The sequence below is a fragment of the Eriocheir sinensis genome, chromosome 4 (assembly GCF_024679095.1).
Source record: "Eriocheir sinensis breed Jianghai 21 chromosome 4, ASM2467909v1, whole genome shotgun sequence".
NCBI lineage: Eukaryota > Metazoa > Arthropoda > Malacostraca > Decapoda > Varunidae > Eriocheir > Eriocheir sinensis.
In genome coordinates, this window is record NC_066512.1 from 11,500,649 (window position 1) to 11,528,048 (window position 27,400).

Genomic DNA, 27,400 nt, shown 5'->3' on the forward strand with positions numbered 1-27,400 from the left:
CCCACCGCGTTAGCGGCAGCTTGGGCAACCGGCAAATCTAACTTTTTTGGGTGTGCGTCACACACGGTTTAGGTTGGTTGCCCGTATCCACATCCACAATGTAAACAAAGCACTTGCCCTGTATCAACATGGCATTGTCTGCTAAAGTAAGGGCTGCCACGGCTTGTGCTGTCATTACCCAAGTTATGGACTTGTTGCTGCAGTTAAATGGAAGGAAGAAGCTGTTGTGGGTGTGGCATGTCTGTGGTTCTTCTGTGCCAGTTCTCATTGTCACCATTGCACATGAGCAGCCAACCCACCCATCTAGACTCTGACCACATAAACACGTGGATCGAGTAACAACAAAGACACATACACACACGCACGCACACACCAGACTCATCATGAACCATGGCAGATGTTTCTCACAAACAAAAATGGCTTTGCCATTTCCTAAAGTGTGTTAGATCTTATTTGGTGAGTGGTTCATACAAACCAAATATACCCAATGGCAAGAAGAGAGCAGTGTTAAAGACACCTGCTCTCTTCTTGCCAAGAGGTTGGTATGGTTCATGTGAGCCACTCACCAAATATGTTCTAACACGCTCAAGAAATGGTGAAGTCGTTTCAGTTTGTCAGAAACATCTGCAATGGTTCGTAATGAGTCTGGTGCGTGCGTGTGTGTTTGTTGTTATTTGATCCAAGTGTTTATGTGGTTGAGTCAAGATGGGTGGATTGGCTGCGCACGCGCAGTGGTGACAATGAGAACTGGCACGGAGGACCCACAGGCACGCCACACCCACAACAGCTTCTTCCTTCCATTTAACTGCAGCAACAAGTCCATAACTTGGGTAATGGCAGCACAAGCCGCGACAGCCCTTACTTTAGCAGATGCCGCTGTCATGAGTCATTATTCAGGGAGTGGCCAGTGGAAAGTTACCGCGGAAGTCCCCACCATTTTGATTGAGAGAGCGGGAAAAAACACTTGAAGGCGGGAATGCGTGCTATTTCAAATCATTTTGTTAATACTGCCAACGCTGAACTATGTGTGGGATGCACGACCCACTATGACCAATGGCATGTGTTAAGTTATTAATAAATAATAATTCCACAGCCGTTAGGGCGTTTTAGCGTAAGTGTTGCACAGAAAAAACAAGATGCCGTATGGCGAGAGCTGGCATCTTGACCGCGGAACCCGGCCTGAGCATTGTGGGACAGCCACCATCTTCCAAGCCATCTCTCCTGCCCAGACACTGCCACGAGCAGACGTCCCTCCCGCCTCCTGCAACATGAGGAAGATCGTGGAGTTTTCCTGACTTCTAGTATCCACAATTCCAGAGTGATTGTATACTCAGGTCTAGGGAAGCCCGTGGGAGAAAGGAGGGCACGGCGTGTTGCAGTGAGAGGAACGCAAAGAGGACAAAAGGACTCCAGGCACAGACCACGAGGAAGACCAGGTGTGGCTTGGCTTCTCCCCACCTGCAGCTAAGTAATCTAATTCCTAGGATATTTTAGCATAGGTACTAGGTTGCTGTGTGCTTGGTGTTAATTAATTATTCTTAATTTCCAGCGAGTTTCTTTGTTGTTTTCAATAAACTTAGGAGCACGTTTATCTGGCTTTTGCTTACCCTATGAGAGATGTGATTGGTCAGATATTTAAATAAATAATAGGGATAGAGGGGCTGTGAGTCTGATAACTCAATTTTCAGTTATTTATTTTATATTTTTTTTATTGCCGAGAATTTACGGGATTTTTCGGAAGTCCAGACCTTTCAAGAACCCCACAGCCGCCATGTTGATACAGGGCAAGTGCGTTGTTTACGTTGTGGATGTGGATACGGGCAACTGACCTTGGCCATGTGTGACGCACACCAGGAAAAGTTGGAGTTGCCGGTTGCCCTAGGTGGCACCAACGCGGTGGAAAGAAAAAAACACTGTGTGACACCAGCTTACAGATAACCGTGAACTTGCTCCCAGTTGGGCATATGGGGGTTGCCCATAGCCCCAGCGGTTGGACGAAAACGGCCATTGTGACACCGCCGTAAGGCAGTGAAGCCGCTGATAGAGTGAGCGTCGGCGATGACATCATCGGACTCCTTGCGAATCACAAGCGTGTTTTCAGAATTGTCAGCCAATCGTAAGGCAGCCGCCTTCAACTGCGCCTTCAAAACGACCCGTTCTCTCTCTCTCTCTCTCTCTCTCTCTCTCTTGCCATAGCCACAATGTTTGGAGGAAAACGTCCAGTGTGATGTTATAGTAGTTGTAATTATATCAGTGTATTATTATTATCATTATATATTACCATGGATTAGGAATGCATGTATAGTGGAAAATACCCACTTCAGAGAGATCACGCCACCTTTATAGGAATGTCATCCATCAGTGTTTATCGTCCGTTCGTTCTCAGTATGTGTAACAAACACTTCGTCACCTCAGCGGTCACCTTGACGAACGTGACCAATTGTAACATCATTATTTTCCAATCTGTAATTCTCACTCCTTCCTGAGAGCTTGACTGACACAGACCTATTGTCTCGGCTCTCTCTCCAACGCTCCCTGTATTTTAGGTTAAAGAATATACTCACCTAAAGCAGTGAGCGTTTCCCTCACGCCCCTGTTCGCCCACCAAGACCCTGACTAGGCTCCACGCAATCAAGCCTACACCGTTACAGTGATACCACCTTCAAAGGTAGCGTGCGTGACGCCGATGGTAAGTAGACATGACCCGTACGTGTCAAAGCAGCGCGAAACTCGGGACGGTAAGAATTTAGGACTAACTGCGAAACTCGAGAGGGTACTGTAGAATGAATCTCATTGAATAAAAGTTATAGGAAAGCATCCTTATAACTCTACTGTGGAATCAGATTTTTATTTGAACTGACTGTTTGGCTGAAATTCAATGATTCCCCCCAAATTCCAATTTTTTACTGGTGTGATGTACAGGAAAATTTATTGAAGAAAAGTTGCTCATTTTATCACGATGAAGTCTGAAAAATATATTTTATAATCTTTTACCCAGAAAATTACTGCCTACAGAGAGCCAAAGTTGAAGTGAAACTCAAAAAATAATTTTGGTAATTTTTTGTTGTTTTTTCATTCTGGAATGAATCTCATTGATTAAAAGTTGTAGAAAATCATTCGTATAACTCAACAGTGAAATCAGACTGATTTGGACTGACTGTTTGGCTAGAATTATATGATTCCCAAAAATTCCAACTTTTTACTGGTGCGACGTACAGGAAAATTTATTGAAGAAAAGTTGCTCATTTTATCACGATGGAGTGTGAAAAATATAGTTTATAATCTTTTACCTGGAAATTTACTGCCTACAGAGAGCCAAAGTTGCAGTGAGACCCGAAAAATAATTTTTGAGTTTTTGTAGTTTTTTTCATTCTGGAATGAATCTCATTGAATAAAAGTTGTAGAAAATCATCTGTATAACTCAACTGTGAAATCAGATTATGATTTGGACAGACCATTTAGCTGGAATTCCATGATTCCAAAAAATTCCAACTTCTGCTTCCCACTCCTCTGAACACTCCTGTGAACAAGATATTGGTTCATCTAGAACATCACGTATATCAATGGAGGTGTCAAGAATACACTCAGCACACACACAACTAGCAGAAACTAAAGGAAGGCCGCCGAAATAGGATAGCTGAGGGAACATAATCGCTCTGCAGACGCCATGATGCACAGGCAGGAACTGTAGACTATTTTTAGCACGGAGTGGTGGTAAGGGACAAAAGAGGTGCTAGTTAGTCACTTAACATCGACAGAGACATAGTTACGCGCGGCCTTCAAATTTTAAATAGCTTCTCGCTCTCCGGCGCTCACGTCATGCTCATTGCCCACGTCTGATAAAACTATGTGACGCCAGCGGCATCATCGTCATTATGGGGATAAACATTCAAAACTGGTAAAAAATTACAAAGACTGTTTGGTAAATCCTTCCTATACAATACAAAAACTTACACACCAGATAATTTATGATCCTTAAAATTAACAAGCTCTTCTCATGTCCATACTCACCGGTATGCATCAACTTCCTCCTTGGTCATGTTGGCAATCTCCGGCACCTCCACATAAAAGTCCTTCCTAAATGGTACATACTCAATGACTGTGTGGTCCACCTTCCCAAGCTCCTGAAAAGGGATAGTACATATTACTTTCCCTGTTTCTAGATTGCAATTAACAAGTGCAGCCTCACTATTCAGGCAAAATATAGGGACCAGATAGACTGAGTGCCTGTTGCCTGGAAGGACATGAGTTTGTGCCTTACAGATGGCAGCATTTTAATAACTAGCTAACTAATGGGGAGCATATGCCTGGGGGTGCGTTGCTTCACTCATTCGTTACCCATACTCCCAGCGGTGGTCCCGAGCAAGCTCCCACATAGTTACCCTATCCATCCTAAGTCCTTCCTGGCAGGATCGGCTGACTTGCACCAGCCATGAGTTACATGGGCGACCCCTTTATCTCCTCCACTCAGGGTTGTCTCGTACAGAAACAACCCTGTAAGCAGGATCTACATCCAGGAGGCATGCTATGTGCCCATATAGCTGGAGTTGATGTTCACTGACTAGTTGATAACAGGCCTCAATTCAATTTCAAAGAGTGGTCACTGGTTTGAAATGAAGTCATCCTGTAAAGGCACTTGGTACTGTTGTGATACAGTGAATTTACCATACCCAACAGTTATGTTTCTCCCAAGACACTAGAACTACACCAGGACAACTCCACAAAAAAGACACACAAACCACTTACCACTAATTCATCAGGGGTGCCGGGCTTTCCCCTACAAGCACCTCCCAGCGTTACAACGATAAACCTAACAGGCCTGATAGTAATACCTATTTGTAATCACTGTAGGAGGCACTTAATTTTCGAAGGGTTTCAAAAGTAGTGGTCTCTTGAATCAAGTTCTGGAGGAGTCCTGTAGTCCTCGAGACTAAGTTTAAGTCAGCACTGTCGCGAGTTAATGTGGGGCGAAGCGCTGAAGATGTTGTTTGCTTGAGAGCAGGTGATGTTGTGGGCCGAAAGCCAACCACGTGGGTCTGAAGGGGTATTTTGAATTTCCCTCGCCAGATGGCGTGACTTTCGATCGGTTAAATTATCCTTGCCGCAAGGGCAATTATTTATTATTTCATGAAAGGAAACACTGAACTATTGTTATTCCTTTCATGGTAAATGTGTTTAGTCGTCAGGCAGTGAATACGGTGATACTGTCTCGGTCTGGGAGCCGATGAGCGAAGTATGAAAGTACCATCCAAGGCTTATTTGAGCTCAGACGATACTCTTAGTTGACTTGAACTCTTGGCCCGAGACTAGTTCCATAAGGGAAATAGTTAATTTGTCTAATCCCCTGGTTAACTGACTTAATTCCTAACAGTACCAAAGGCATCGACACACCTTTCCAAGTCACTATTCAGTGTCCATGTCACACAATATGCATGAACAGACTGAACTATGTGATCCAGCAAGCCTCCAAATGACTGGACCTAGGTTTTGGCTCAGGAGACCTTCAGTTCCAGAGGTTTTGCTACCAGCAATTCTATGAGAAGTACAGCATCATCAGCAAAAACACTATCAGTGACCTTGATGTTGCCAACAGATGCACCACAATGACTTTGATCAGCAACTTTGCCTAATACCCAGTCTGTGCAAGTCTTGAAAAGTGATGGAGCAGGGACACACCCCTGCCTCACTCCTGAATTAACAGGGAAGAAGCTAGAAATGCCTCCCCCACACTTCACAGTACTCTCAGTCCCAAAGTTTAGGCCAGTCATCAGATCAATAATCCTTGCAGGAATCCCACAGATCTGCAGAATATCCCAGGATATTCTGCCTCTTATTCTAATTCTTGGCTACATGGCTTCAGTTGCTTAATTGAACTGTAAAATCTATAATACATGACATGTGACAGGTAAACTAAGTAAGATGAGTTAATGTAGTACTGTGATACTGAATTATGGAGACAATATGCAGTGGAGAGAATCAACATCAGATTTGGTTCATGGTGAAAGTATACAGGGTTAGGTTAAAAGATGGGAAAAAGACTGAATGGCAATGTGGGTGCAAAGGTAAGGTAAGGCAAGGTTGAGAGCATATGCTACAGCTGCACGTGGCAGCAGTGCTCATCTCCATCCAGTTGGCCCTTTGAGGCTATGGTGGGAGAGAAACCATTAACCTGACACAGGGTCAGTGTAACATAAAAATTCCCCAAGTTTACCTTCATCAGGTTTCACCAGGTACCCATTTACCAAACATCCCAAAAAGATGAACAGCAGGGTAGGCTGCATGCTGATTGCCCAGGCTGGAATTTTTTTTTTTACCTATGGCACCAGTGGTCTTTCTTGGTGGAGCTTGGTGGTTGGCATCAGCCTGTTTTGGTGCAGGCAAGCATTTATAGTGATGCCATCTTGAACCCAGGCCCACAGACACATGGTTAGGGATGTTAACTACTGCACCACAGAGGCACTGTGGGTGCAAGGGAGGTGGCAAATGACAGGCTGGAGTAAAACTGGAGCAATATTTGTAAAGCAGTATGCATAACAATTAGACATTTCTCTGACAAGCTACTGTCTAACCTCAGACTGTGTGTGCTTTAAGACATATGATGTCAATGATGACGATACAGTCACAGCTTGTATTAACTGGCTTGAATGGTATGTTATGCTTCTTCCCCATCTGACTTGTTCACAAAACAAACTCTGGTCTTGATTCAAAAGACAATGATGGTAGTTAACTTAGAAGCTTTGATACTTAAATTTAGCTGCCCTGAAAAAGTAAAAATAATGAAGTGTATACCATACACAATTTAAACTATTGATTAATTTTTGTTGTGTTTTGTTTTACAACCTTACTTTGTGGCATTTACATGCATACCATCCTACTTCCCATATATGGAGAGACACAAACCTTCTTGCCCTTAGAGTTGATGCTGGCCATGGTGTCCTTCAGGTCCTCGCCCTCCTCCTCAGACGAGTATTCGAGGGCATCCTGGTTCTGCTCCATCAGCTCCCCCTTCTTCTTGGCACTCACCTTCTTTGCCACACCCATGATGATCACTGGCTTCTTAGGCCCCCCAGACTCTGTACCTGCTGCTGTCATAGAAAAATCACAATATACTTTGTTTATTATGATATATGGTGCTTGGTGAGCTTTGAAAATTCCTGCATTTTTACATAAAACATTGTCTAACAATTGTCATCTTAAATATGAAAAAAATCACCTTGATTTATAAAAAATTTCTACACCCGTGATGTGATAATACACACAACAGTTTTCATGTGCTATCAATCTGTTTAAGCTCTTCAAATATTTTTTGTCTTTTATTCATATTACTAAATCGTGAAAAATTCAGTCTAGTCAGTCACAGAAAGTTCATGATTTTAAAAAGGAAAACTAAGATAATTCATACCATTAGCTCCTGATGAGACTGGTGTGATTAAGGAAAAGGTGAAAACATAGTTATTTAAAAACATTAGTTAGAATACATATTATGCTGAAAGATATTTCATGGTAAATAACTGATTTTGAAATTTTATCCTCAATTGCTTTGAAAACTTAGTTTGGATTACTTTCCCAAGTTTGAATTTTCATCTGAATAGCTTGCATGTGCAAAAGTTTTTTTTTTATTTATTTAAGAAATTATAAAGAAAGCACATTTCCTCACCAGTGATCTTTGTGCCTTTCTTCACTCCTCCTCGAATGTCTACACGACTGATCTTCCGAACTTCTTCTTGGATACCTGACATGAAGGCATCGAGGGGATCAACTTCATCCTCCTGTATAAAAACATCAAAGTTAAGTACGAGGCTACATGTGTTACTGGCAGCCCACCTCACTGGTTGATCCTTCTTTAACAAAGTATTTTTCTTATCTTAATTTTAGACTCCCATCCTAAGGCAGGAAAAATGGAATAATAATGAAAACTAAAACCACATCACACGAAGACCTTTAAATAAATAAATAAATAAATATATATATATATATATATATATATATATATATATATACAGGGGGGTCGCCTGATATGCGAACTTGGGATATGCGAACCACCTCATATGCGACCTCCTTCCTCCCTCCCTCCCCCCCTTGGGGGGTGGAGCACGTGGGAGCGGTGACTTGACTCGGTAGTAAGAGAAAAGTTTTTTTTTCATTCATTTCATGTTCCCGACTTCGCTAACATCCATTTCCTACCAAATAATGAACTTGTTGTTACTCACTTCGAAGGAAGGAAATAAACAATGGCACAATCTGGCAACTCTACTCTGTGAGACGGCTCCACGTGTTCTCTTCATCAGTACGTCTAAAGCAGCCATTGCTCTCACAAGCTGTGTCTGTGCTGTGTGCAAGCTAGCCTGTGGGCTATTGTTGTTGCTGTTGTTGTTATTATGGCGCCTCCAAAGAACTCGAAAAAGCAGTTTATTACATTGGAAACTAAGTTAAAAAAAATGTGGCTGACCGCCCATATACCATTATTTACATGCTTTTTAAGGTTCCTAATATGCGAATTTGCGATATGCGAGGCTTTGAACCGCCCATATTCTCGCATATTAGACGACCCCCCAGTGTATATTATATATATATATATATATATATATATATATATATATATATATATATATATATATATATATATATATATATACAGTGGTACCTCGTGATACGAACGCCTTTCAATTCGAACAATTCCCATTTCGAACACATTTATCAAACAAATTTTGTCCTCCAATTCGAATGTGGGTCGCAATTCGAACACAAACAAACGGCTGCAGATGAAGCCACCTGTGTAGTCAGGTCAGTGACTGTGATACAGCGGACTCCAGCCTCAAAAAACGCCAACCCGCGGCTGCCATATTTTCCCACACACTCCCTTGAAAAATAGCCCAATTGCGTGGGAAAAACTTGGCCCTGGCAACACTGGAAGCCACTCTTGTCAGTCACTCTTTCGCTCCCCTGTTTTGACCACCACTCTTTGTTGTTTTTGATATTTTTTGAATAATTTCTTGAAATTAACCCTCATTATGGCTCCCAAGAAAGTGAAAAGTGACAGTGCAAGTGGTGGTAGGAGTCTAGGGGGTGGGAAAGAGAGAGAGAGAGAGAGAGAGAGAGAGAGAGAGAGAGAGAGAGAGAGAGAGAGAGAGAGAGAGAGCTTATCTCCCCCTCCTTGTATCTCGATCCCACCCGTGTATGTGTGTGTGTGTAATTCACCTCTTGGTCTACTGCGGGTCTCTCTCGAGACAGCCAGCCATTCCCCTACGGAAGGAGCTCAGAGCTCAGTGACCAATCTTTGGGGAGGACTCGCCTTACGTCGTGTACCTACTCACTGCTAGGTGAACAGGGGCTGCATGGCTGGGGAATCGAACCCCAGTCCTTCTGGTTGTGAGGCAGACGCTCTACCCATTGAGCTACCATGCCGTAGTGTGTGTATGTATGTGTGTGTGTTTGTGTGTTTGAGAGAGAGAGAGAGAGAGAGAGAGAGAGGCTGCTGCTGCTGCTGCTGCTGCTGCTCTCTCTCTCTCTCTCTCTCTCACACACACACAAGGCCCATCTCCAGGAGGACGGCCTTTCAATATTTTACTCTGGGAAATCTGTGCGTATTGCTGGTGACTCAGTGGGATATTTTCCATGATCTTACATCAGTGTTCTTCCCTTCCCTCTCCTCCATTTCCCCCACAAAATGCATTTACATGTGTTGGCAATATTTAGTTGACAATATATATCTGGTTGACAATATTTGAGAGATCTGGCCACAGGGCACAACATAAACCCATAAAAATGTTAAAAAAATATGAGGATTTTGGGGCCTGGAACGGATGAAATTTTTTCTACATTAATTTCAATGGGATAAATTGCTTCCTAATTCGAACATTCTCAATTCGAACAGCCCAAATGAACGAATTAAGTTTGAATCATGAGGTAGCACTGTATATATATATATATATATATATATATATATATATATATATATATATATATATATATATATATATATATATATATATATACAGTAGAGCTCCATTTAGCGCGAGAATTAGGTGGATGAACGCGGTCGTGCTAACTGAATTCACGCTAATTGAATAAAGTAACCAGTATGAAAAAAATTATTTGGTGCACACATGGGTCTGGCTTTTGGGTTTGATGATTACTCAAAATAATCACTCACATTAAAAAAACAACCCTACGATTGGCTGAGCTCTGAAAACACGCTTGTGATTCGCTGGGAGTCCGATGACGTCATCGCCGGCACTCACCCGATCAGGGGCCTCGCTGCCTTAAGGCAGTATCACACTTGGACATTGGACAACCGTCAAATCCAAATTTTACGGGTGTGGGTTACACACGGCCAAGGTCAGTTGCCCATATCCACATCCACAATGTAAACAAAGCACTTGCCCTGTATCAACATGGTGTCGTCTGCTAAAGTAAGGGCTCTCACGGCTTGTGCTGCGCATCATGGTGGCTCGTGCCGTGCATCATGGCGGCTTGTGCTGCGCATCATGGCGGTTTGTGCCGTGCATCATGGCGGCTTGTGCTGCGCATCATGGCGGCTTGTGCCACGCATCATGGCGGCTTGTGCTGCACATCATGGTGGCTTGTGCCACGCATCATGGCGGCTTATGCTGCGCATCATGGCGGCTCGGCGCAATTTTAAAAATTCAGTCGTGGTGGCTGCTCGCGCTAACTGAGGCTTTCGCGCTAATTAATTTTTTTCTTGGTAGATGGTGGCTCGTGCTAATTGCGGTTCGCGCTAATTGATCTCGCGCTAAGTGGGGCTCTACTGTATATATATATATATATATATATATATATATATATATATATATATATATATATATATATATATATATATATATAGATATATATATATATATAGATATACACAGTACCCTCTCGAGTTTCGCTTGCTTCATTCAAGGTATGGCGCTAAACTCGAGGATCGCTAACTCGAGGTATTGACATCCATGTAAAAGCGCTTATAGGTTCCGACCCATTGAAAATAATTACTTTTTCCAACTTTACTCCCTTATTATCACAATTTTTTTGACTTTACTCACTTGTTATCTCAAAATATGTACCTTGTTAATAGGCAGAAAATAGGAAGTAAGAACATATCGTTTTTAAGCCGCAGTTGAAGGCGGCTGCCTTACAACTGGCTGGCAGTTCTGAATACACGCTTGCGATCCACGTGGTGTCGTCTGCTAAAGTACAGGCGGTCGCTAGCGGTCACCTGTTGGATAGTTTAACAAACCTATATTTTCTGGTAGTTTTCTGTGTGTTATGAAATAATCTGCAAACTCTTTCTGTTAGAAATCATGAAATAACTAATATCATGATTGACTTTTCAATGCCTATTGAACGTAAACCGCTGCTGCCGCCGCAAAATAGTTTGCAGAGAGGTTTGACTTGCTTACTGTTTCCATATTTCCCTCACCACTCACAAAGATCACAAGCGGACAGACTAGAACAAAACCAGGCAAATTAATACTTTCAATGCTGTGTATTCTCACAGCGCACATGCGTGGTGGACAGCAGAATGACTAATTTCATCGAGGAGATATTTCTCGCAACACCGGCCAGTGTAGTGGACCTTCTTCTTCTTCTTTTGACCTGTAATGCTTTGTATCGCTTCTTAGGTCCTCCTTCTCCACACTTTTATACTTCACAACATGCACTTAGGGCCGCTTTCACAGTCATTTTGTTTGTTTTGATTGTTACCAATGGCGGCGATCGCCGCTATAGTATTTCCACGTGAAACTGGCCGATGGGATAGTGGCGGCTGCGGGTTTAGCCTAGCCCTGCACTTACCACTTACTCTCAACATCTCTCGCTTCATCTGCAGCTGCCACTACCCCATCGGCCCGTTTCACATGAAATACTAAGCGGCGATCGCCGCCATTGGTAACAATCAAAACAAACAAAGTGACTGTGAAAGCGGCCCTTAGTTACTTAACAGTGCGCACTTATACACTTTACCCTGAACTTAGGTGTTTTTCTGTCCTTTTCTTTCCCAGATTTTGCTTTTCTATGCCCTTTCGCTATTTTTCACTATTACTTTTCACCGTCGCTGCCATGCATTACAGGTCAAAAGAAGAAGAAGAAAAAAAGGAAAACAACACCGGGAGATCTACAATTTTCACAGACTTGAGAAAAGGATCTTTTGACTGTGTTTCCCCAGCACGGGGTGTTCTCTTATCTTGTTAATCAAGTAGTAAGCAAAGCAGCTCTGCCAGTCCATTTTACGAGTCTCTTGGTGGGCCATCTTCCACTGCTCCTCACTCCTCATGCTCGTACTCACAACCGTTTTCCATTCATAAGGACAACCAACAACTCGCTCCTGGTTGGGCATACGGGCAACTGCAGTTGCCCGTATGCCCAATGGTTGGATACCGCCTTTTAAGGCAGCACGCATGACGCCGACAGTAGGCAGACGTGACCCAAACATATCAAAGCAACGCGAAACTCGTGGCGGTAATGCACGAAAATTGTGATGGTAAGAATGTAGGACTAAGCGCTAAACTTGAGGATTGTGAAACTCAGATAGCTCGAAACTCGAGAGGGTACTGTAAATATATAGATATATATATATATATATATATATATATATATATATATATATATATATATATATATATATATATATATATATATATATATATATATATATATATATATATATATATATATATATATATATATATATATATATATAATATTTTTTTAATGTATAGCCTGTGGCACTGGTAGGCTTTCTTGATGGGGACTGATGGTTGGCCCCATCCCGTCGTGGCGCAGGCAAGTATTTATTGAGGCAATATCTTGCATTGATTCATGCTGCCCCCCAGAGCTCATCTTTGATCCTAGAATTTAGAGTCTGGGTTGATACATGGTCTTCTGGACAGCATGTGGGTAGTCTTAGGCCACTCGGCAGTGACTGAAAAATCCCAGCTTGTGGCACCAGGCAGGGCGCGAACCCATGTCATCCTGGACCGTCACGCTATCCACTCAGCTACCGCCTACACACACACACACACAAACACACACACACACGTATATATATATATATATATATATATATATATATATATATATATATATATATATATATATATATATATATATATATATATATATATATATATATATATATACAGTTGTCCCTCAAATAGTATGTTTTCCAATAGTACGGTTTCGGTTTTATACGGATTGTCATAGAAGATTTTTATAGGATTTTTAAATTTCCTGCTTGTCGCACCAAGTAGCCATGGCATGAGTAGTAACACTGTTCTACCAGACTGCCACCCATGCACATCCCCTCAGTCCGTGTGTGTGCACAACATCAGGAACACTGTTTTGCCAGATTGAAACGTATGCACTTTCCCTAAGTCCGTGTGAGTGCACAACCTCAGCTATGCTTCTCCATTACCACATAACATGAACATGGGACCCAAGAGACAAGCCAAAACACCTACTGAATGCATCCCAAAGCATTCGAGAAAAGTATTCACCTTGCAGAAGAATTCAGAATTAGAAAAAGTTACGTTTTGGTATGAGTTAAGTTGCGGTAGGGAGAACATACCACGTGAATCCAGGTCCTGCCTGGCTGAGCTTCTACTCGCCGGCCAAAGTTGCCATGCAATTATGCATTTTCTTCTGTAGTGTTTCCACGCTGGACAACTTAGCCATCCTAGCAGTGCTGCCTTTCACATTGCAACAAGCCAGCCATGTCATACACTCACACTCTCTCTTACTCTCTACCACAGTTTCTATTGCACTCTCATTCATACTTGAAATAAGATACGAAACAGTAATTGTGGAGATTGACTCCGAGCCTCCAAAATACGACATTATGTCTCCATACTATATAGTTAAGGGACGCATATTTAAACTACTCGCCCCCTTCGACACTCCCAGCGTGGTAACATTACACTGTGACTGCAGCAGAAAATGCATAACTGGCAACTTGGGCCCGTGGGTAACAGCTGAGCCAGGCAGGACTCGGATTCCGTAGGAGTGCCCATGGGTGTTTCAAGGGGGGGCACTAATTTTATGTGGATTTTCAAATAGTATGGGGGTACTGGGTCCCTAACCCCCGTACTATCTGAGGGACGACTGTATATATATATATATAGATATATATATATATATATATATATATATATATATATATATATATACACTCAACCCTCGATTTGCCGGACTAAAAGGGGGGAAGGCTTGTCCGGGAATGGCAAATGTCCGGCAATGGAAAATGTCCGGGGGTCTACCCCCTTGCCGGACTTTACCCTATATATGTCCGGGAAACACAACCCACCCCCGGACTACACCTCGCATAGCTGTCCTATACTGTCCTGTAATATAATATATTACCTTCTACAACATGCTTGGTTACTTTCTTTGGTGGGTTTTTGGGTGGCATCGTTGTGAAGAAGAGGTGTATCCATGACAAGCACGTAAGCACAACACTCGTGTGACGCGGCAGACTTGTGTACAGTCCAGGACTAGTCGTGTATGTCAGCCCGCGCTGCCATCTAGTGCCCGATTTTAGAACTTTGTCTGGCGGTAGTTTGAAATCGACTTGTCCCGACTTTTTTTTTACCCCACGGACTCTTGTCCGCAAATCGAAATCCGCAAATGGAGGTCCGCAAAGTTGAGTTGAGTATATATATATATATATATATATATATATATATATATATATATATATATATATATAAATATATATATATATATATATATATATATATATATATATATATATATATATATATATATATATATATATATATATATAAAAAAATATATATATATAAAGAAATAAATCAATAAAATAAAGGTTTTCTTATAAATTAATTATTCTTATTAAATGTACAATTAAGTTTACAATATATTTCTTTTCTCATTTTTTAACCCTCTCGAGTACCAGTAAGTTTCATAAGTTTTCTTTCCAATACCTCATCTGTTGAGAAGCATTTGTGGCGTATCCGTGCGCCTTGCATAAACCTGCCTCGTATCCAGTTTACATCCCATACAAACTCATAAATAGGCACATATTATATACAACTAGACTTGCAAGGCATTTATCTGTAATGTGATTAAGTAAAAACTTCATTATATAGATAATTTAAAGCATTTTATCCTATGAACATACACATAAACCAAGAATAAATAAAGTTCCCAACATCAAAGCTCAAAACTTTTCTCATGAACATTTTACGTGCTACACTTCATTTGAACTGTCTCTTTACAAGCTTTCCAATGGTGGTATTATCATTCCAAAATGTAAATTAGATCCCGAGAAAGTAATGGAAAACTGAAATCAGCACGCTATCTCTGATGATGGAGTCACCCCTCAGCAACACCAGTTATCCTACGTACGGGAAACTCTCCACAGAAAACGGACAGTTGGGGACAGCGGGCGAACACCCTGCCTGATGCACAAATACTGACTCATTTATCACTTGCTCTGCCTATCTATGGAAGGGACAAAGTTGTCAATTGCTTACTTTCATAAAACTTATGCTCATCTTTGAAGCACCAAAAATTGACGCACTTCCACTAGAAACTTAATTTTCTATGAATTTAAAAATGTTTTTTGACGCACATGTGCGTCAAGTCATCTTTCGCATGAAGACATTTTGACGCACATGTGCGTCTGGTACGCGAGCGGGTTAATTAAAATACAATAAGTAAGCAATCCTGTTCAGTACCTCATCTGCCTCCCCATTTCCTTCCTTGTTTTCTCCCTCTTCCTCTTCTTCATCATCCTCAAGACTCCATGCCTTAATGGACACTTTAGGAACATTGGCTCCCAGAGTCCCTCTCTCTGCCTCCTTCTTTGCTGCCTCCAACTCCCTCTTCTTTTTCTCAGCTCGCCATTTCTCAATCCTTTCCCTCCTCTTTTGCATTTCAGCTTCAAGGCGTTTTTCTGTTTCTTCCTGAAACATGAATGCATGAATTATGTGATGACATTACTATTAGATCAACAAAATGAGAAAATCCCCTGCATCTACTATGTTAACTTGCTAAATAGTTAGGCAAACTCTGACCACTATTTGTATTTACTATACATAACATACACCATGTTAAAATAAATGATCATTGTATATATGCCGAAAAAGTTGTTTACAAAAGTAAAGAAAAATAATATAAAAAAATTAACAAAAAAAAAAAAATATATATATATATATATATATATATATATATATATATATATATATATATATATATATATATATATATATATATATATATATATATATATACTATACAGGCAAACCATGATTTATGAGTGCCTTAGTTTACAGTGTTTTGATTTACAGTAAAAAATCCCACAAAACTGCCTTAGTTCTGAACGGTGACTTGGTATATGAGCATCCTGCTTGTTCCTTTATATATATATATATATATATATATATATATATATATATATATATATATATATATATATATATATATATATCGCCACCCCCTGGCTGGGGCCACGGGCTACATGGAGGCCGTCACGGTCAAGCACGTACGTCCCTCTGAAGAGGGACCACAGGCCATTACCAGGTGAGGGCTCATGAAGGGGAGGGTAGGATGCCGATAGAGCGACTCTCTCGGCTTATGTCAGCCTAGCCGACCAAGCTGATCTTTCGACGATGACTGGCGTGTCTCTGTGTACAAGTCGAAGTGTGAGCATGAGTTTCCTTTCTTCGCCTCAGGACGAGAGTGCTCAAAGCAGAAAACAATGGGAATAGTCTCAGTTAGGGTTGTCCTACAGTGTGATGCTTTAAAATGGTCAGTGGTGCAGCAGTAACACAACAGTAACCTCGCGAACTCTATATCTGTCCCCATCTGGCAGGGTTACCCATAGGAAGCTCAGGAAATGGTCATCGCCATAGGACTATGGAAGTGAGGCCAGCAAGACAGTGGCTGTACCCAGCCCCCCAGTGGCTTGCGCAGGCCCCCGAATCTTGCCAAGAATTGGGAGGAATTCTCGAAAATCTGACAAGGCAGAACAAGAAACGCAAAGATTTTGCAAGATTTGGGGGAAATTCTTGCTTGGTCTAGGGTAATTCTTGACCACCAGAGGACAGCTCTAGTCTCAGTCCGCGTTGTAAACTCATAGAAATAGCATGCGTGTACTCGTGTCCGATTGCATTTGTGCTTTGATGTGCGATTTTTGTGTTTTCAGCACTGCAGTATGTGTCGTTTGTGCTTTAACAATGTACCCCCAGAAAGATGGTTAAAAGCAGCGGTGGGCATGGTTCTACTAATTCGCTAACTGCTAATTAGCGAAGCTAACTTTTTCATTGGCTGATCAGCATTTTCTCTAACTTTGGAAACAATTAGCAAACCAATTAGCTTCCGCTAAATGTAGTTCCTCCTCCACTAACTTTAGTCCACTCAAAAATCATACAGGTTTGTTCTCGTCCGTTGTGGGCAGACACAGCACCAGTTGAGCCACACGGCGCAATAATTCCAGGGCTTCCACTTTTGGGTAAATTACACATTAAAGTAGGATATTTGGATAATTATTAGGGAAACTTTTTCATATTTAAGGGTAATGCATCTTCCATTTCCATCTCTTTGAACTTGGGATTTAATAAAAATTTGATATTTTCCACCTGACAAGAAATAAACTTAAAATAATAAAAATAAGTGTCAGTTATGGAAAAAAGTAAAAAATGCGTAAATTTGCGGTAAATCTTGGGTAAAATATACGGATTTAAGATAAACTGGAGGCTTCTTTCTATTCTCTTCTTGTCGTTGCTTGTTGGGCTCTTTGTTCAGTTCCACTGTGACTTTATCACAGTGTAGTCGCGTTCATTATTGTCACCAGGTTTGTCATTACCGATGTCATGGAAGGTGACCGGAGTGAGGGCGTTTTTGAACTTAACTTCTTTATTTGTGTTCACCTTTACCATCATCTGATTTTGGCATGCTATACCTTTCTGGAAAGCCCTATGTCTAAGCTACAACATATTGAAATTGCAGGTCACCAGGTCTGTTTTTAAGGGTTTTAGAGCCAAAATACTAAATCAAAGCTAAATCCATATAAAAAAGTTAGCGGTTAGTGGTTCGCATTAGCTTCCACTAATTTCTTAAACAGTTTAGCAGTTTAGCGTAATAAGCTAACTTTTAGTTAATGGATTACCAGTTAAGCGAAGCTAACTTTTTCGTTAGCGCCCACCACTGGTTAAAAGGGATGGTGCTGCAAAGAAGAAAACAGAAAGGGCAGATACTATGCTCGAAACAGGAACGGGGTGTGAGCGTCAGCGGCTTGCATGCCATCCAGGATGTGACTGACTCCCGTTCACCCTTCATCTCGGACGATACGTCAGGTTAGCTTCATGTTGGTGGTCGAACGTAGTTCCGGTGCCTCGAGAATAGGGAAACCGTGGCTGCTAAACCCCGGTGTGAAGCTTACATACAACTTGAGCGTAGTTAGCGGTTGCAGGAGTCTCCGTAACAACCATAACACTTTGATTTGTGTTTTGTATTATTTATCATTACTATTTGTTAGTAAAAGTATTTCAATTCTTTATAAAATAACATGTAAAATGATATTTATATAAATATTTTTTGGAGATATGGGATGCATAAATGGGATTTACATTTATTTCCAATTGGGGTAAAAGGAACCTTGTGTCCTTCAATGCCTCAAAAAATCAATTTCTCCACCTATCACCTTGTCACAATCTTCCAAACATCTATCCCATATTCTTCGACAACACTCAGCTGTCACCTTCTTCAACACTAAATATCCTCGGTCTATCCTTAACTCAAAATCTTAACTGGAAACTTCACATCTCTCACTAAATCAAGCTTCCTCAAAGTTGGGTGTTCAGTATCGTCTCTGCCCGTTTTTTTTTTTTTTTCCCCTGCTTATAACGGACATTCGGCATTAACATGGAAACATGGAAATGCAGGCAACAAAGCGTATTGGCTCATTATGAGGTTGCCCGCTTTGGTGATTTAACCCCTTCAACACGAGGACGTGTATACTGTGTCATTGCGTGCCCCGTATCATATCCGAGGACGCGCATACTGTGTCCTGGCTCGCTTTAGCCAATATATGAGTAATTTTATCTCTATGTTTATGCTTACATCTCAAAATTATCAATTAATTTATGTTTCTTTATGTGCACCATTTAATTCTGTATGTTTTCATATATAATACATGATGATTATGTTGATTTATGGCTGAAAACTTGTTATATTCAATAGCAACATTTGAAATTTGGCGATCTCGGATGCGGTGCGGGACGCTGTTTTGGCCCGGCCGTAGCGAAGGGGTTAAAGTAATCTTACTAACAAATAGCACGGATATATAATATGAAACACAAATCAATGTGTTATGGTTGTTACGGAAACTCCTGCAACCGCTAACTACGCTTGAGATGCAGGCTTTGCCCCAGGGTTTAGCAGCCGCAGTTCTCCTATTCTCGAGGCACCGGAACTACGTTCGACCACTAACGTGAAGCAACCCCAACGTATCGTCCGTGATGGAGGGTGAACAGGAGTCAGTTACGTCCAGGAGGGCATACAAGCTGCCGAGGCTCACCCCCCCATTCCTGTTGCGAGCAGTATCCACCGTTCCTGTTTTCTTCTTTGCAGCACCATCGCTTTTAATCATCTCTTTTGGGGACATTGTTAAAGCAAAAAGAACTCTCACCGTAGTGCTGAAAACATGACACAAGCGCACGGATGCTATTTCTACGAGTTTACAACGCAGACTGAGACTAGAGCTGTCAAGAATTATCCTAGACAGAGCAAGAATTAACCCCAAATCTTGTGAAATTCTTGCATTTTTTTTTCTGGTGCGTCAGATTTTAGAGAATCCCCCCAATTCTTGGCAAGAAACGGGTGCCCTGTGCAAGCTGCGGCGGGGCTGGGTATGGCCATTGTCTTGCCGGCTGCAACTCAATGGGCCTATGGCGATGACCATTTCCTAAGCTTCCTATGGGTAACCCTGCCAAGTGGTGGTGGATATAAGTTCACAAGGTTATTGTTGTGTTACTGTTGCACCACAGACCATTTTAAGGCATCACTGTAGGATAAGTAAGAACTTCCCGGAATGAAAACATCATCGTCATCATTAGAAACAAGAATGCGAAACAATGCCATTTGTCAATATTTTGTAGAGAAAAAGGACGTTTTAAGAATCTTCGTCGCATGCACTGACGCTAAGTAGCTACTAAAATACTCCTAAGGAACTGTAGATCTCGTAACTGTGACTAAATTAATGCTTGTTGTCCTTGAAGAGTGACAAAATGAGAAATAGTGTTGGTTCATCCAATCATATGGACAAGATAAAGTGTTCTGGTGGATTCTGGGATGGGGGAATGGGAATGGGGGGTTGTTCAAGAAGGCCATATATCGCCAGATGACACCTTAGGGTTCAAACTTGCCACCCTTTCCTTAACCCTTTCCATACGGTGATGCCGACGTTACCGTATTGAACCTCTTAATCCTCTTCCATTTCCTCTTAATCCTCTTCTAAACCTCTTAAGAGGAAATGAAAGAGGATTAAGAGGTTTAGAAGAGGATGAATTTTTTTCCATTTCCTCTTAACCCTTTCTGTACTGTGACGCCGACGTCTGCATCACGTATGGAAAGGGTTAAAATACGGAATGCCATTTGTTCCGTATTTGTCTGAATGGTTAAACAGATTAAATTTGGTATTTTAAAACTGTAGTGAGTGCTTTTTTCGGTGAACCACAAAACAGGTCCATAAAATTACGTTTGTCAAGGGTCGTCTTGAAATTTGTGTAAAATACATGTTGTAATGTCTCTTCCCCCCCTTCCTCTTGCCTTCACCAGCAGTAGGCACCGGCTGTCAGGTATGGCAGGCCAGAGAAATTTTAGGGTTGCCATCCGTTCCTTAAAATATGGATTCGTTCTGCATTGGAAAATGGGATGTTGCATTCCTCATTTTTTTTAGATCAAGGTGGCAACCCTAACTGAGACTCTATTCCCATTGTTTTCTGCTTTGAGCACTCTCGTCTTGCAGCGAACAAAGGGAACCCACGCTCACATCTTCGACTTATGCAAAGAGACACGCCAGGCCTCGTCAAAAGACCGACTTGGTCGGCTACTAGACTGACGTAAGCCGATAGTCGGTCTATTGACATCATTTCCTCCCCTTCATGAACCGTCACACTGCATTTGTCGTCCCTCCTCAAAGGGACATACTCGCTTGACCCTGACGGCCTCCATATAGCCTATGTGCGCACCCGGGGGGAGGCGACAAATAAAAAAAAGGAACAAACAGGATGCTCGTATACCGAGTGCCCGTTCGTAAACCAAGGCATTTTTTGTGGGATTTTTTTGCTTGAAAATCAAAACACTCGTAAACTAAGGCACTCATAAACCCAGGTTTGACTGTATGTATGTATATATATATATATATATATATATATATATATATATATATATATATATATATATATATATATATATATATATATATATATATATATATATATATATATATATATATATATATACATGCAGATTAAATGTAGGTAAAATAGAATTTTCCACCCACATGTCCATGAATGGTGCATGATTTTGGTGAAAAAAAGTGTACAGATGAGTACTTATGCATAATGAGAATGCATGTAACAGGAACTGCCTGTACAATGTTATGTATATTGTACTCAAATAAGCTGGAGAATATGCACATTTTAAGATTAAATTTGTATATCACTGAAAACTTGTTCATGCCAGTGCTAATGCTTGTGTTAATAGTTTTAATACTGATGGTGGTATTGCTTTTTCACCGATGCATACAACAGTGGTTACAACACACTACATGCACGATATAATTCTATTTTTCAATGATTTTCACTATTTTTTGCTCTCTTGAAATTCAAAACAGAATATATACTCTCTCTCTCTCTCTCTCTCTCTCTCTCTCTCTCTCTCTCTCTCTCTCTCTCTCTCTCTCTCTATATATATATATATATATATATATATGATTGTGCTCAAATATGGTGATGCTTTTCATTCCATAAATCTTTTATAAACATTGGTTTTGAAATGTATCTTTTAAAGAACATACTGATACTTAAGTGTGCTTCATGCAAGACTTTTGCACTTTGAAAGCGTCATGTGACAACAGAATAAAAATTTATCTCCACACTTCACAGCATGTTATAAGATGTGGCTAAAAGGGATGTAGCCCCTACATAAGGAGGTTTAGGTTAAGGATTGGGTTCTCCCTTTCATTTTCTAGAACACATCAAAATGACCCTATGACCCTCATCTTATCACACACTGAATGTCTGCATGGAAAGGAAACTATCAAATATCACCATGAAAATTCCAATACTGCCACTGATAAAGATGAGATGGATGTAACTAGATAGCTTAGGAGGACACAAGACATTTAACAAGCCAAGTCCATTCTCTACAGTGAAACGGTCTTCTGCTCTGGGCCTGTCATGAGTGGCCTGGCAGGGGGGCTAAGGTGTGCAAAAAGAAGAGTAACCTTATCTACTTTTGATGGGTCAAAGTCCAGCGGCACCTCCTCTTCTTCCTTGGGTGCTACGGGGACGGGCTCTTGAGGCTTCGGAGGGTTGAGAAGGAGCTTCACCTTGGGAGGGGATGGAGTGCGGCTCTTCTTGCTTCTTTTTCTGTCTCTGTCTTTGTCTCTGTCTCTGTCCCTGTCCCTTGACCTACTTCGACTCCTTTTTCTGTCTCTGTCCCTTGACCTGCTCCTGCTCCTCTTCCTGTCTCTGTCCCTGTCTCTGTCTCGTGACCTTGATCTGGAACGCCTGTCACGTGACCTTGACCTTCTGCGGTCCCTACTTCTAGACCTGTGCCGGTCACGGTCACGGTCGCGGTCACGGTCACGGTCCCTGTCACGATCTCTGGAGCGGGACCGTCGTGATCTGCCTCTGTCACGGTCTCTCTCCCTGCCATGTGAGAATCTTATGTAAATACAATATAGAACATTTATATTAATATTAAATATTAAACACAAAGTACCATATTTGCCAGTGTCAAAGACACATCCTATTTTCAAGTGCTATATTTAAAATAATAATTATAATAACAATAATAATAATAATAATAATAATAATAATAATAATAATATTAATAATAATAATAATTATAACAATAATAATAATAATAATATTATTAATAATAATAATATTCTGACCTTTACTAATTTTACTGAAATAATTGCTGGCTGTTTTATGACTTGTAGTGCATGTCTACCGTATGTAGTGTAATCTCAGTTGTCAAATGACTCATCTTAAACAAATTGGTTCCCCCAAATATTTTCCAAATAAAAAATGCACTGGTTTTCGAACGAAGTTTTGGTTTCCAAACAGGCAAGCCAGCAACCACGTACATACTGAGATCAGTGAGATGTACGGTGGGGGACAGTCAGTTACACTGCAGCTTCCACTCACTGCAGGCTCCCTCTCAAATAGAATGTATTGGCTATACACAGCGGCACAATTGGGCAGCTAGAGAACTGTTCACTATAATGTAATTTCCATAAAGTTCAAGTTATAGACTAGTGTGTGTTTGAGATTGTCGAGTGTGTTTGAGGATGGCTCTGGGATACATGGCCTGGGTGACACCACTGCCCCAAGCTGACGATTTCACACACTTAACTCCTACCCAATCCCTGACACTACTATTTGATATCAAGTAAAAATGAGGTCAGCATCATCTTTCTGAGAAAATTCTTCATTGCATTAGTGTAAATTTGTAACAGTAACATATGCAGAAATATATAAAATTAGACTTAAGTAAAATAGTGCATAAACAATTACTCCTGCCTACTTGGCTTCAGCTCCTCACTGGTTGGCAATACTGGCTGGTAGGATGGAGGTGCTGCTGATAACCTAGCACAGATCAACTCATTTTCATATATTTCTGCTTAAATTATGGTTACAAATTTATACTGATCCAATGCAGATAAAAGAAATCAAATCCAAACATGAATATGGCATTCATTTTACGGAAGTGTGTTTACACAACACTTGCCTTATCCCAGCCAGCGTTACGAGACTGTCGTACTCAGAAGACTGCATTTATCAGTTTTAGACCAAAAACTGTCATACCCACACAAAAAATTATGTTCAATTAAAGGTATTCTTAAAACTGTTAATTATTGATGTTTTTTGCAACAGTTATGGTAAAAAAAAAAAAATAATAAAATAAAAAAAAATATGCTAAGTATGATAATCTGATGACATTGACCCCAGCCCATCCACACTTCCCCCTACATTGCCTGTGGAGCTCAAGATGTAATCACTGCTCATGCTACTGTCACTACTTTACCAGTTTATAGGCCTACAGTCTGCTTTACAAGCACATGAATATGAATTTATGCATGAAGTACTGTTATAAAGCTTTAAGTAATAAATCACCTGGGGTTCAGAAATGGATTAATGAATTTCACATTAATTCTTGTGGGGGAAATGGTTTCAGTTTTAAAACTAATCAGTTTCTGAACAACCATTAGGAATGAATTAAGTTTGAGAACAGAGCTTCCACTGTACTATTGGACCAGTACTATATTGTGATCTGTATACAATACAATACACATGTATACCATACTGTAACAACAGCACCATGTGGAAAGAGACCTGTTCACTCTAGGGGTTTGTTTACCATAGCCGAGTCTTTGTTTGACAAGTGGCACCCAGCCAATGACCATGACCAAGAATTGGTAGAGGGAGTGTGGGGTTGAACCTCATACTACTATTGGAGTATACTATACATGTTATCAGATTTACTACAACTTTTTCATTACTGCACAAACACGACACACCAAGCATCACAATACGAATAAATGAAATCCTAGTCATTGACTCCCACACCATGACCAAGACAAACACCCAAAAATCAACAATGGCTGTTATAAGTGTATCCTTGTTATCACAGGGCAATGCCAGGGCGAGTAGGGTCAGCTAGACTGTCAATAATATCTTATCTGTACACTTCCTACAGGCCTAGGTTACACCTGCAGGTGTATCCAATCCAAGATATCCAAGATGCATGCTGACTTTTTAATCCTATTTTGAGAAAGAAGTGCGTCTTTGACGCTGGGGAATATTGTATGTTATCAGCATGACAAAACCGTTTTCTATAACCTAAGGCTAATACTTGAACAAATAAATTTAAGCTTTATTTTTTTCTGGCCCTTCCTCTTTCAGTCTAGTCCACTACACCAAGTAGTGCCAGTTCTAGTCTCCTAAGCATGCCTAAGTGGGATCATGTTTTAGAGCCCTCTTTTGTGTTTACATGGCACTATGTGACACATTGACAAATTCCTACTGATGGAAATTCACTTGAGTTCAAAATCAAATATATTAATGTTTCTATAGTTAAGAAATGGGGACATCTATTGACAATGAGGCCCAACGGTGTTGTTTTATAATTTCTAACAAAAAGCGGTCCTGACATCAACACTGATGTTATCCTATACTTACCTGGAGCGCCGACGCTCTAGGCTCCTAGACCGTGTCCGTGACCTTCGGCGTCTGAAAAGATGACAACACACTTTAGAAATCTCTTTTGCAACCTACAATAGTCTTCTTTACTATTCAAGAAAACTCCCAAACACTGTCATCACATTCCTCCTAGTGGTGTAGAAAGCCAATAGGAGCAGCAGAGCAGAAAAGACTGATCCCATGACAAAATTTTTGGGAGATTGTATTTGTATTTGCCTTTTGCAAACTTCCATACTCAATGTATAATCAAATAAATACTACTACTTTATATTACTACTATTTTTTTTATTTGATTTTTTTTACCCATGTCTTTAAGGGACCTACGTTTATTAATAACAAACTTGATAAAAAGAAATTCATGACTATAGACACCTTTTTTCAGGCAAGCACTGATTACTTTTTTTTTCCCGTCTATGGTGGGACAAGTAGTGTTTTTTTTCTTCTTCTTAACATTTGATATTGCCCTTTAGCTGCTGGAATTGCTGTATATAAAATCAGTGCACAGGTTCTGGTATCGGTCAAATATTGGGGTATCGGTATCGGTACATCCCTAATATAGACTATTGTTCACCCCCCTTCCCTAACTAAAAATCTATGTGACTGCACTGCAATTTGTGTTCCCCAATGAAAAACTCGAATTCCCACAGGTCCCCAAGCCTGTTTTGAATGAGAGGGGAGAGTATGGGCAAACACTCAAATTATACCCGTGCCTGGGCCAGCCCTGCCCCCTGTGGCCCGGGACACAACTTGGCCAGCCCTGCCCCGTGGCCTGTGACACACCTTGGCCAGCCCTGCCCCCTGTGGCCCAGGACACACCTCGGCTAGCCCTACCCTTTGTGGCCTGGGACACACCTTGGCCAGACCTGCCCCCTGTGGCCTGGACACACCTCGGCCAGCCCTGTCCCCTGTGGCTTGGGACACACCTCGGCCAGCCCTGCCCCCTGTGACCCGGGGCGTGCCTGGGCCAGCCCTGCCCCCTGTGGCCCGGGGCGTGCCTGGGCCAGCCCTGCCCCCTGTGGCCCGGGGCGTGCCTGGGGCAGCCCTGCCCCCTGTGGCCCGGGGCGTGCCTGGGTCAGCCCTGCCCTGGGGGTCCAGGCCTGACGCAGCCCCTCACTAAACCTCGGCTGCAGGACGTGTCCACGGCGGGCCTGCCACCCACCTGCTGTCCCGCGTCATGGTGGCGGCGTGGTGCTGCCTGGTGCTGCCTGCCGCCGCTGTCGTGCACGCTGGGCCGCGGCACACACACACACACACACAACACACTCACGTACTGGACACAAACAACACAGGAAAAACAAATTTATCAATATCACATAATTATTTATGCATATCAGAACATTACGAAGCATTAATTTGAAGTATTTAATGTCAACGTATATATATTTGCTACAGCAGATTGTCACGAAAACCATTAAAACCACTTCTTGACCCGGATATAACAAGCGTGGCGACGTTCCCATCAGCCACACATCGGCGTTCGTTTGTTTGTTGATTTCGGCTTTTCAATGAAACATTGAGCAAGTTTACTAACAACAGCAATTCGTATGATATATTTAATGGCCTCATGATCCTTGTATACATTTATTGCATGTAGCTAGTGGGCCATGGCTGGGAGGACAGTTTCTTCACTTGAACGCCTCAAGCGGGGAGTCACCAGCGGCAGCGGGCACTGTCGGTGTAGCTTTTGAACGGCGTTCTCCGGTATGATCCTGGCGAGAGCAGAAGAAGTGGGGGCAAAACTATGGGTTCAACTTCCCTTTGTCACTTCAGTCAGCATCGCACTCACATTGCCTACCAAATACAACTTCCATCTCACTCCATTCTTCCACTCCGATTACCTCAAGCATCTCTCAATGCTCCTGCCTCTCACATTCCAGCAGAGGCGTTCCACGGTTTCAGCCAAGGACTAGACTAGCATAGAAACTTTCATCCCATGCTGATCC

The 27,400-nt window shown here is 41.5% G+C and overlaps 1 protein-coding gene across 1 annotated transcript in view; it reads right to left on the bottom strand.

The window, feature by feature from the left end:
- Nucleotides 1-26,792, bottom strand: part of LOC126982185 (probable ATP-dependent RNA helicase DDX46) — a 94,301-nt gene extending 67,509 nt beyond the window's left edge. Inside the window, exons 1-7 of the mRNA XM_050834033.1 lie at nt 26,617-26,792; nt 25,437-25,487; nt 22,472-22,898; nt 15,699-15,926; nt 7,658-7,769; nt 6,901-7,085; nt 4,012-4,124 (exon numbers count right to left, since the gene is read on the bottom strand). Coding sequence (XP_050689990.1) covers nt 4,012-4,124; nt 6,901-7,085; nt 7,658-7,769; nt 15,699-15,926; nt 22,472-22,898; nt 25,437-25,487; nt 26,617-26,633 — 1,133 coding nt within the window. The 5' untranslated portion in view covers nt 26,634-26,792. The remainder of the gene's footprint in view (nt 1-4,011; nt 4,125-6,900; nt 7,086-7,657; nt 7,770-15,698; nt 15,927-22,471; nt 22,899-25,436; nt 25,488-26,616) is intronic.
- Nucleotides 26,793-27,400: the final 608 nt, after the last annotated feature.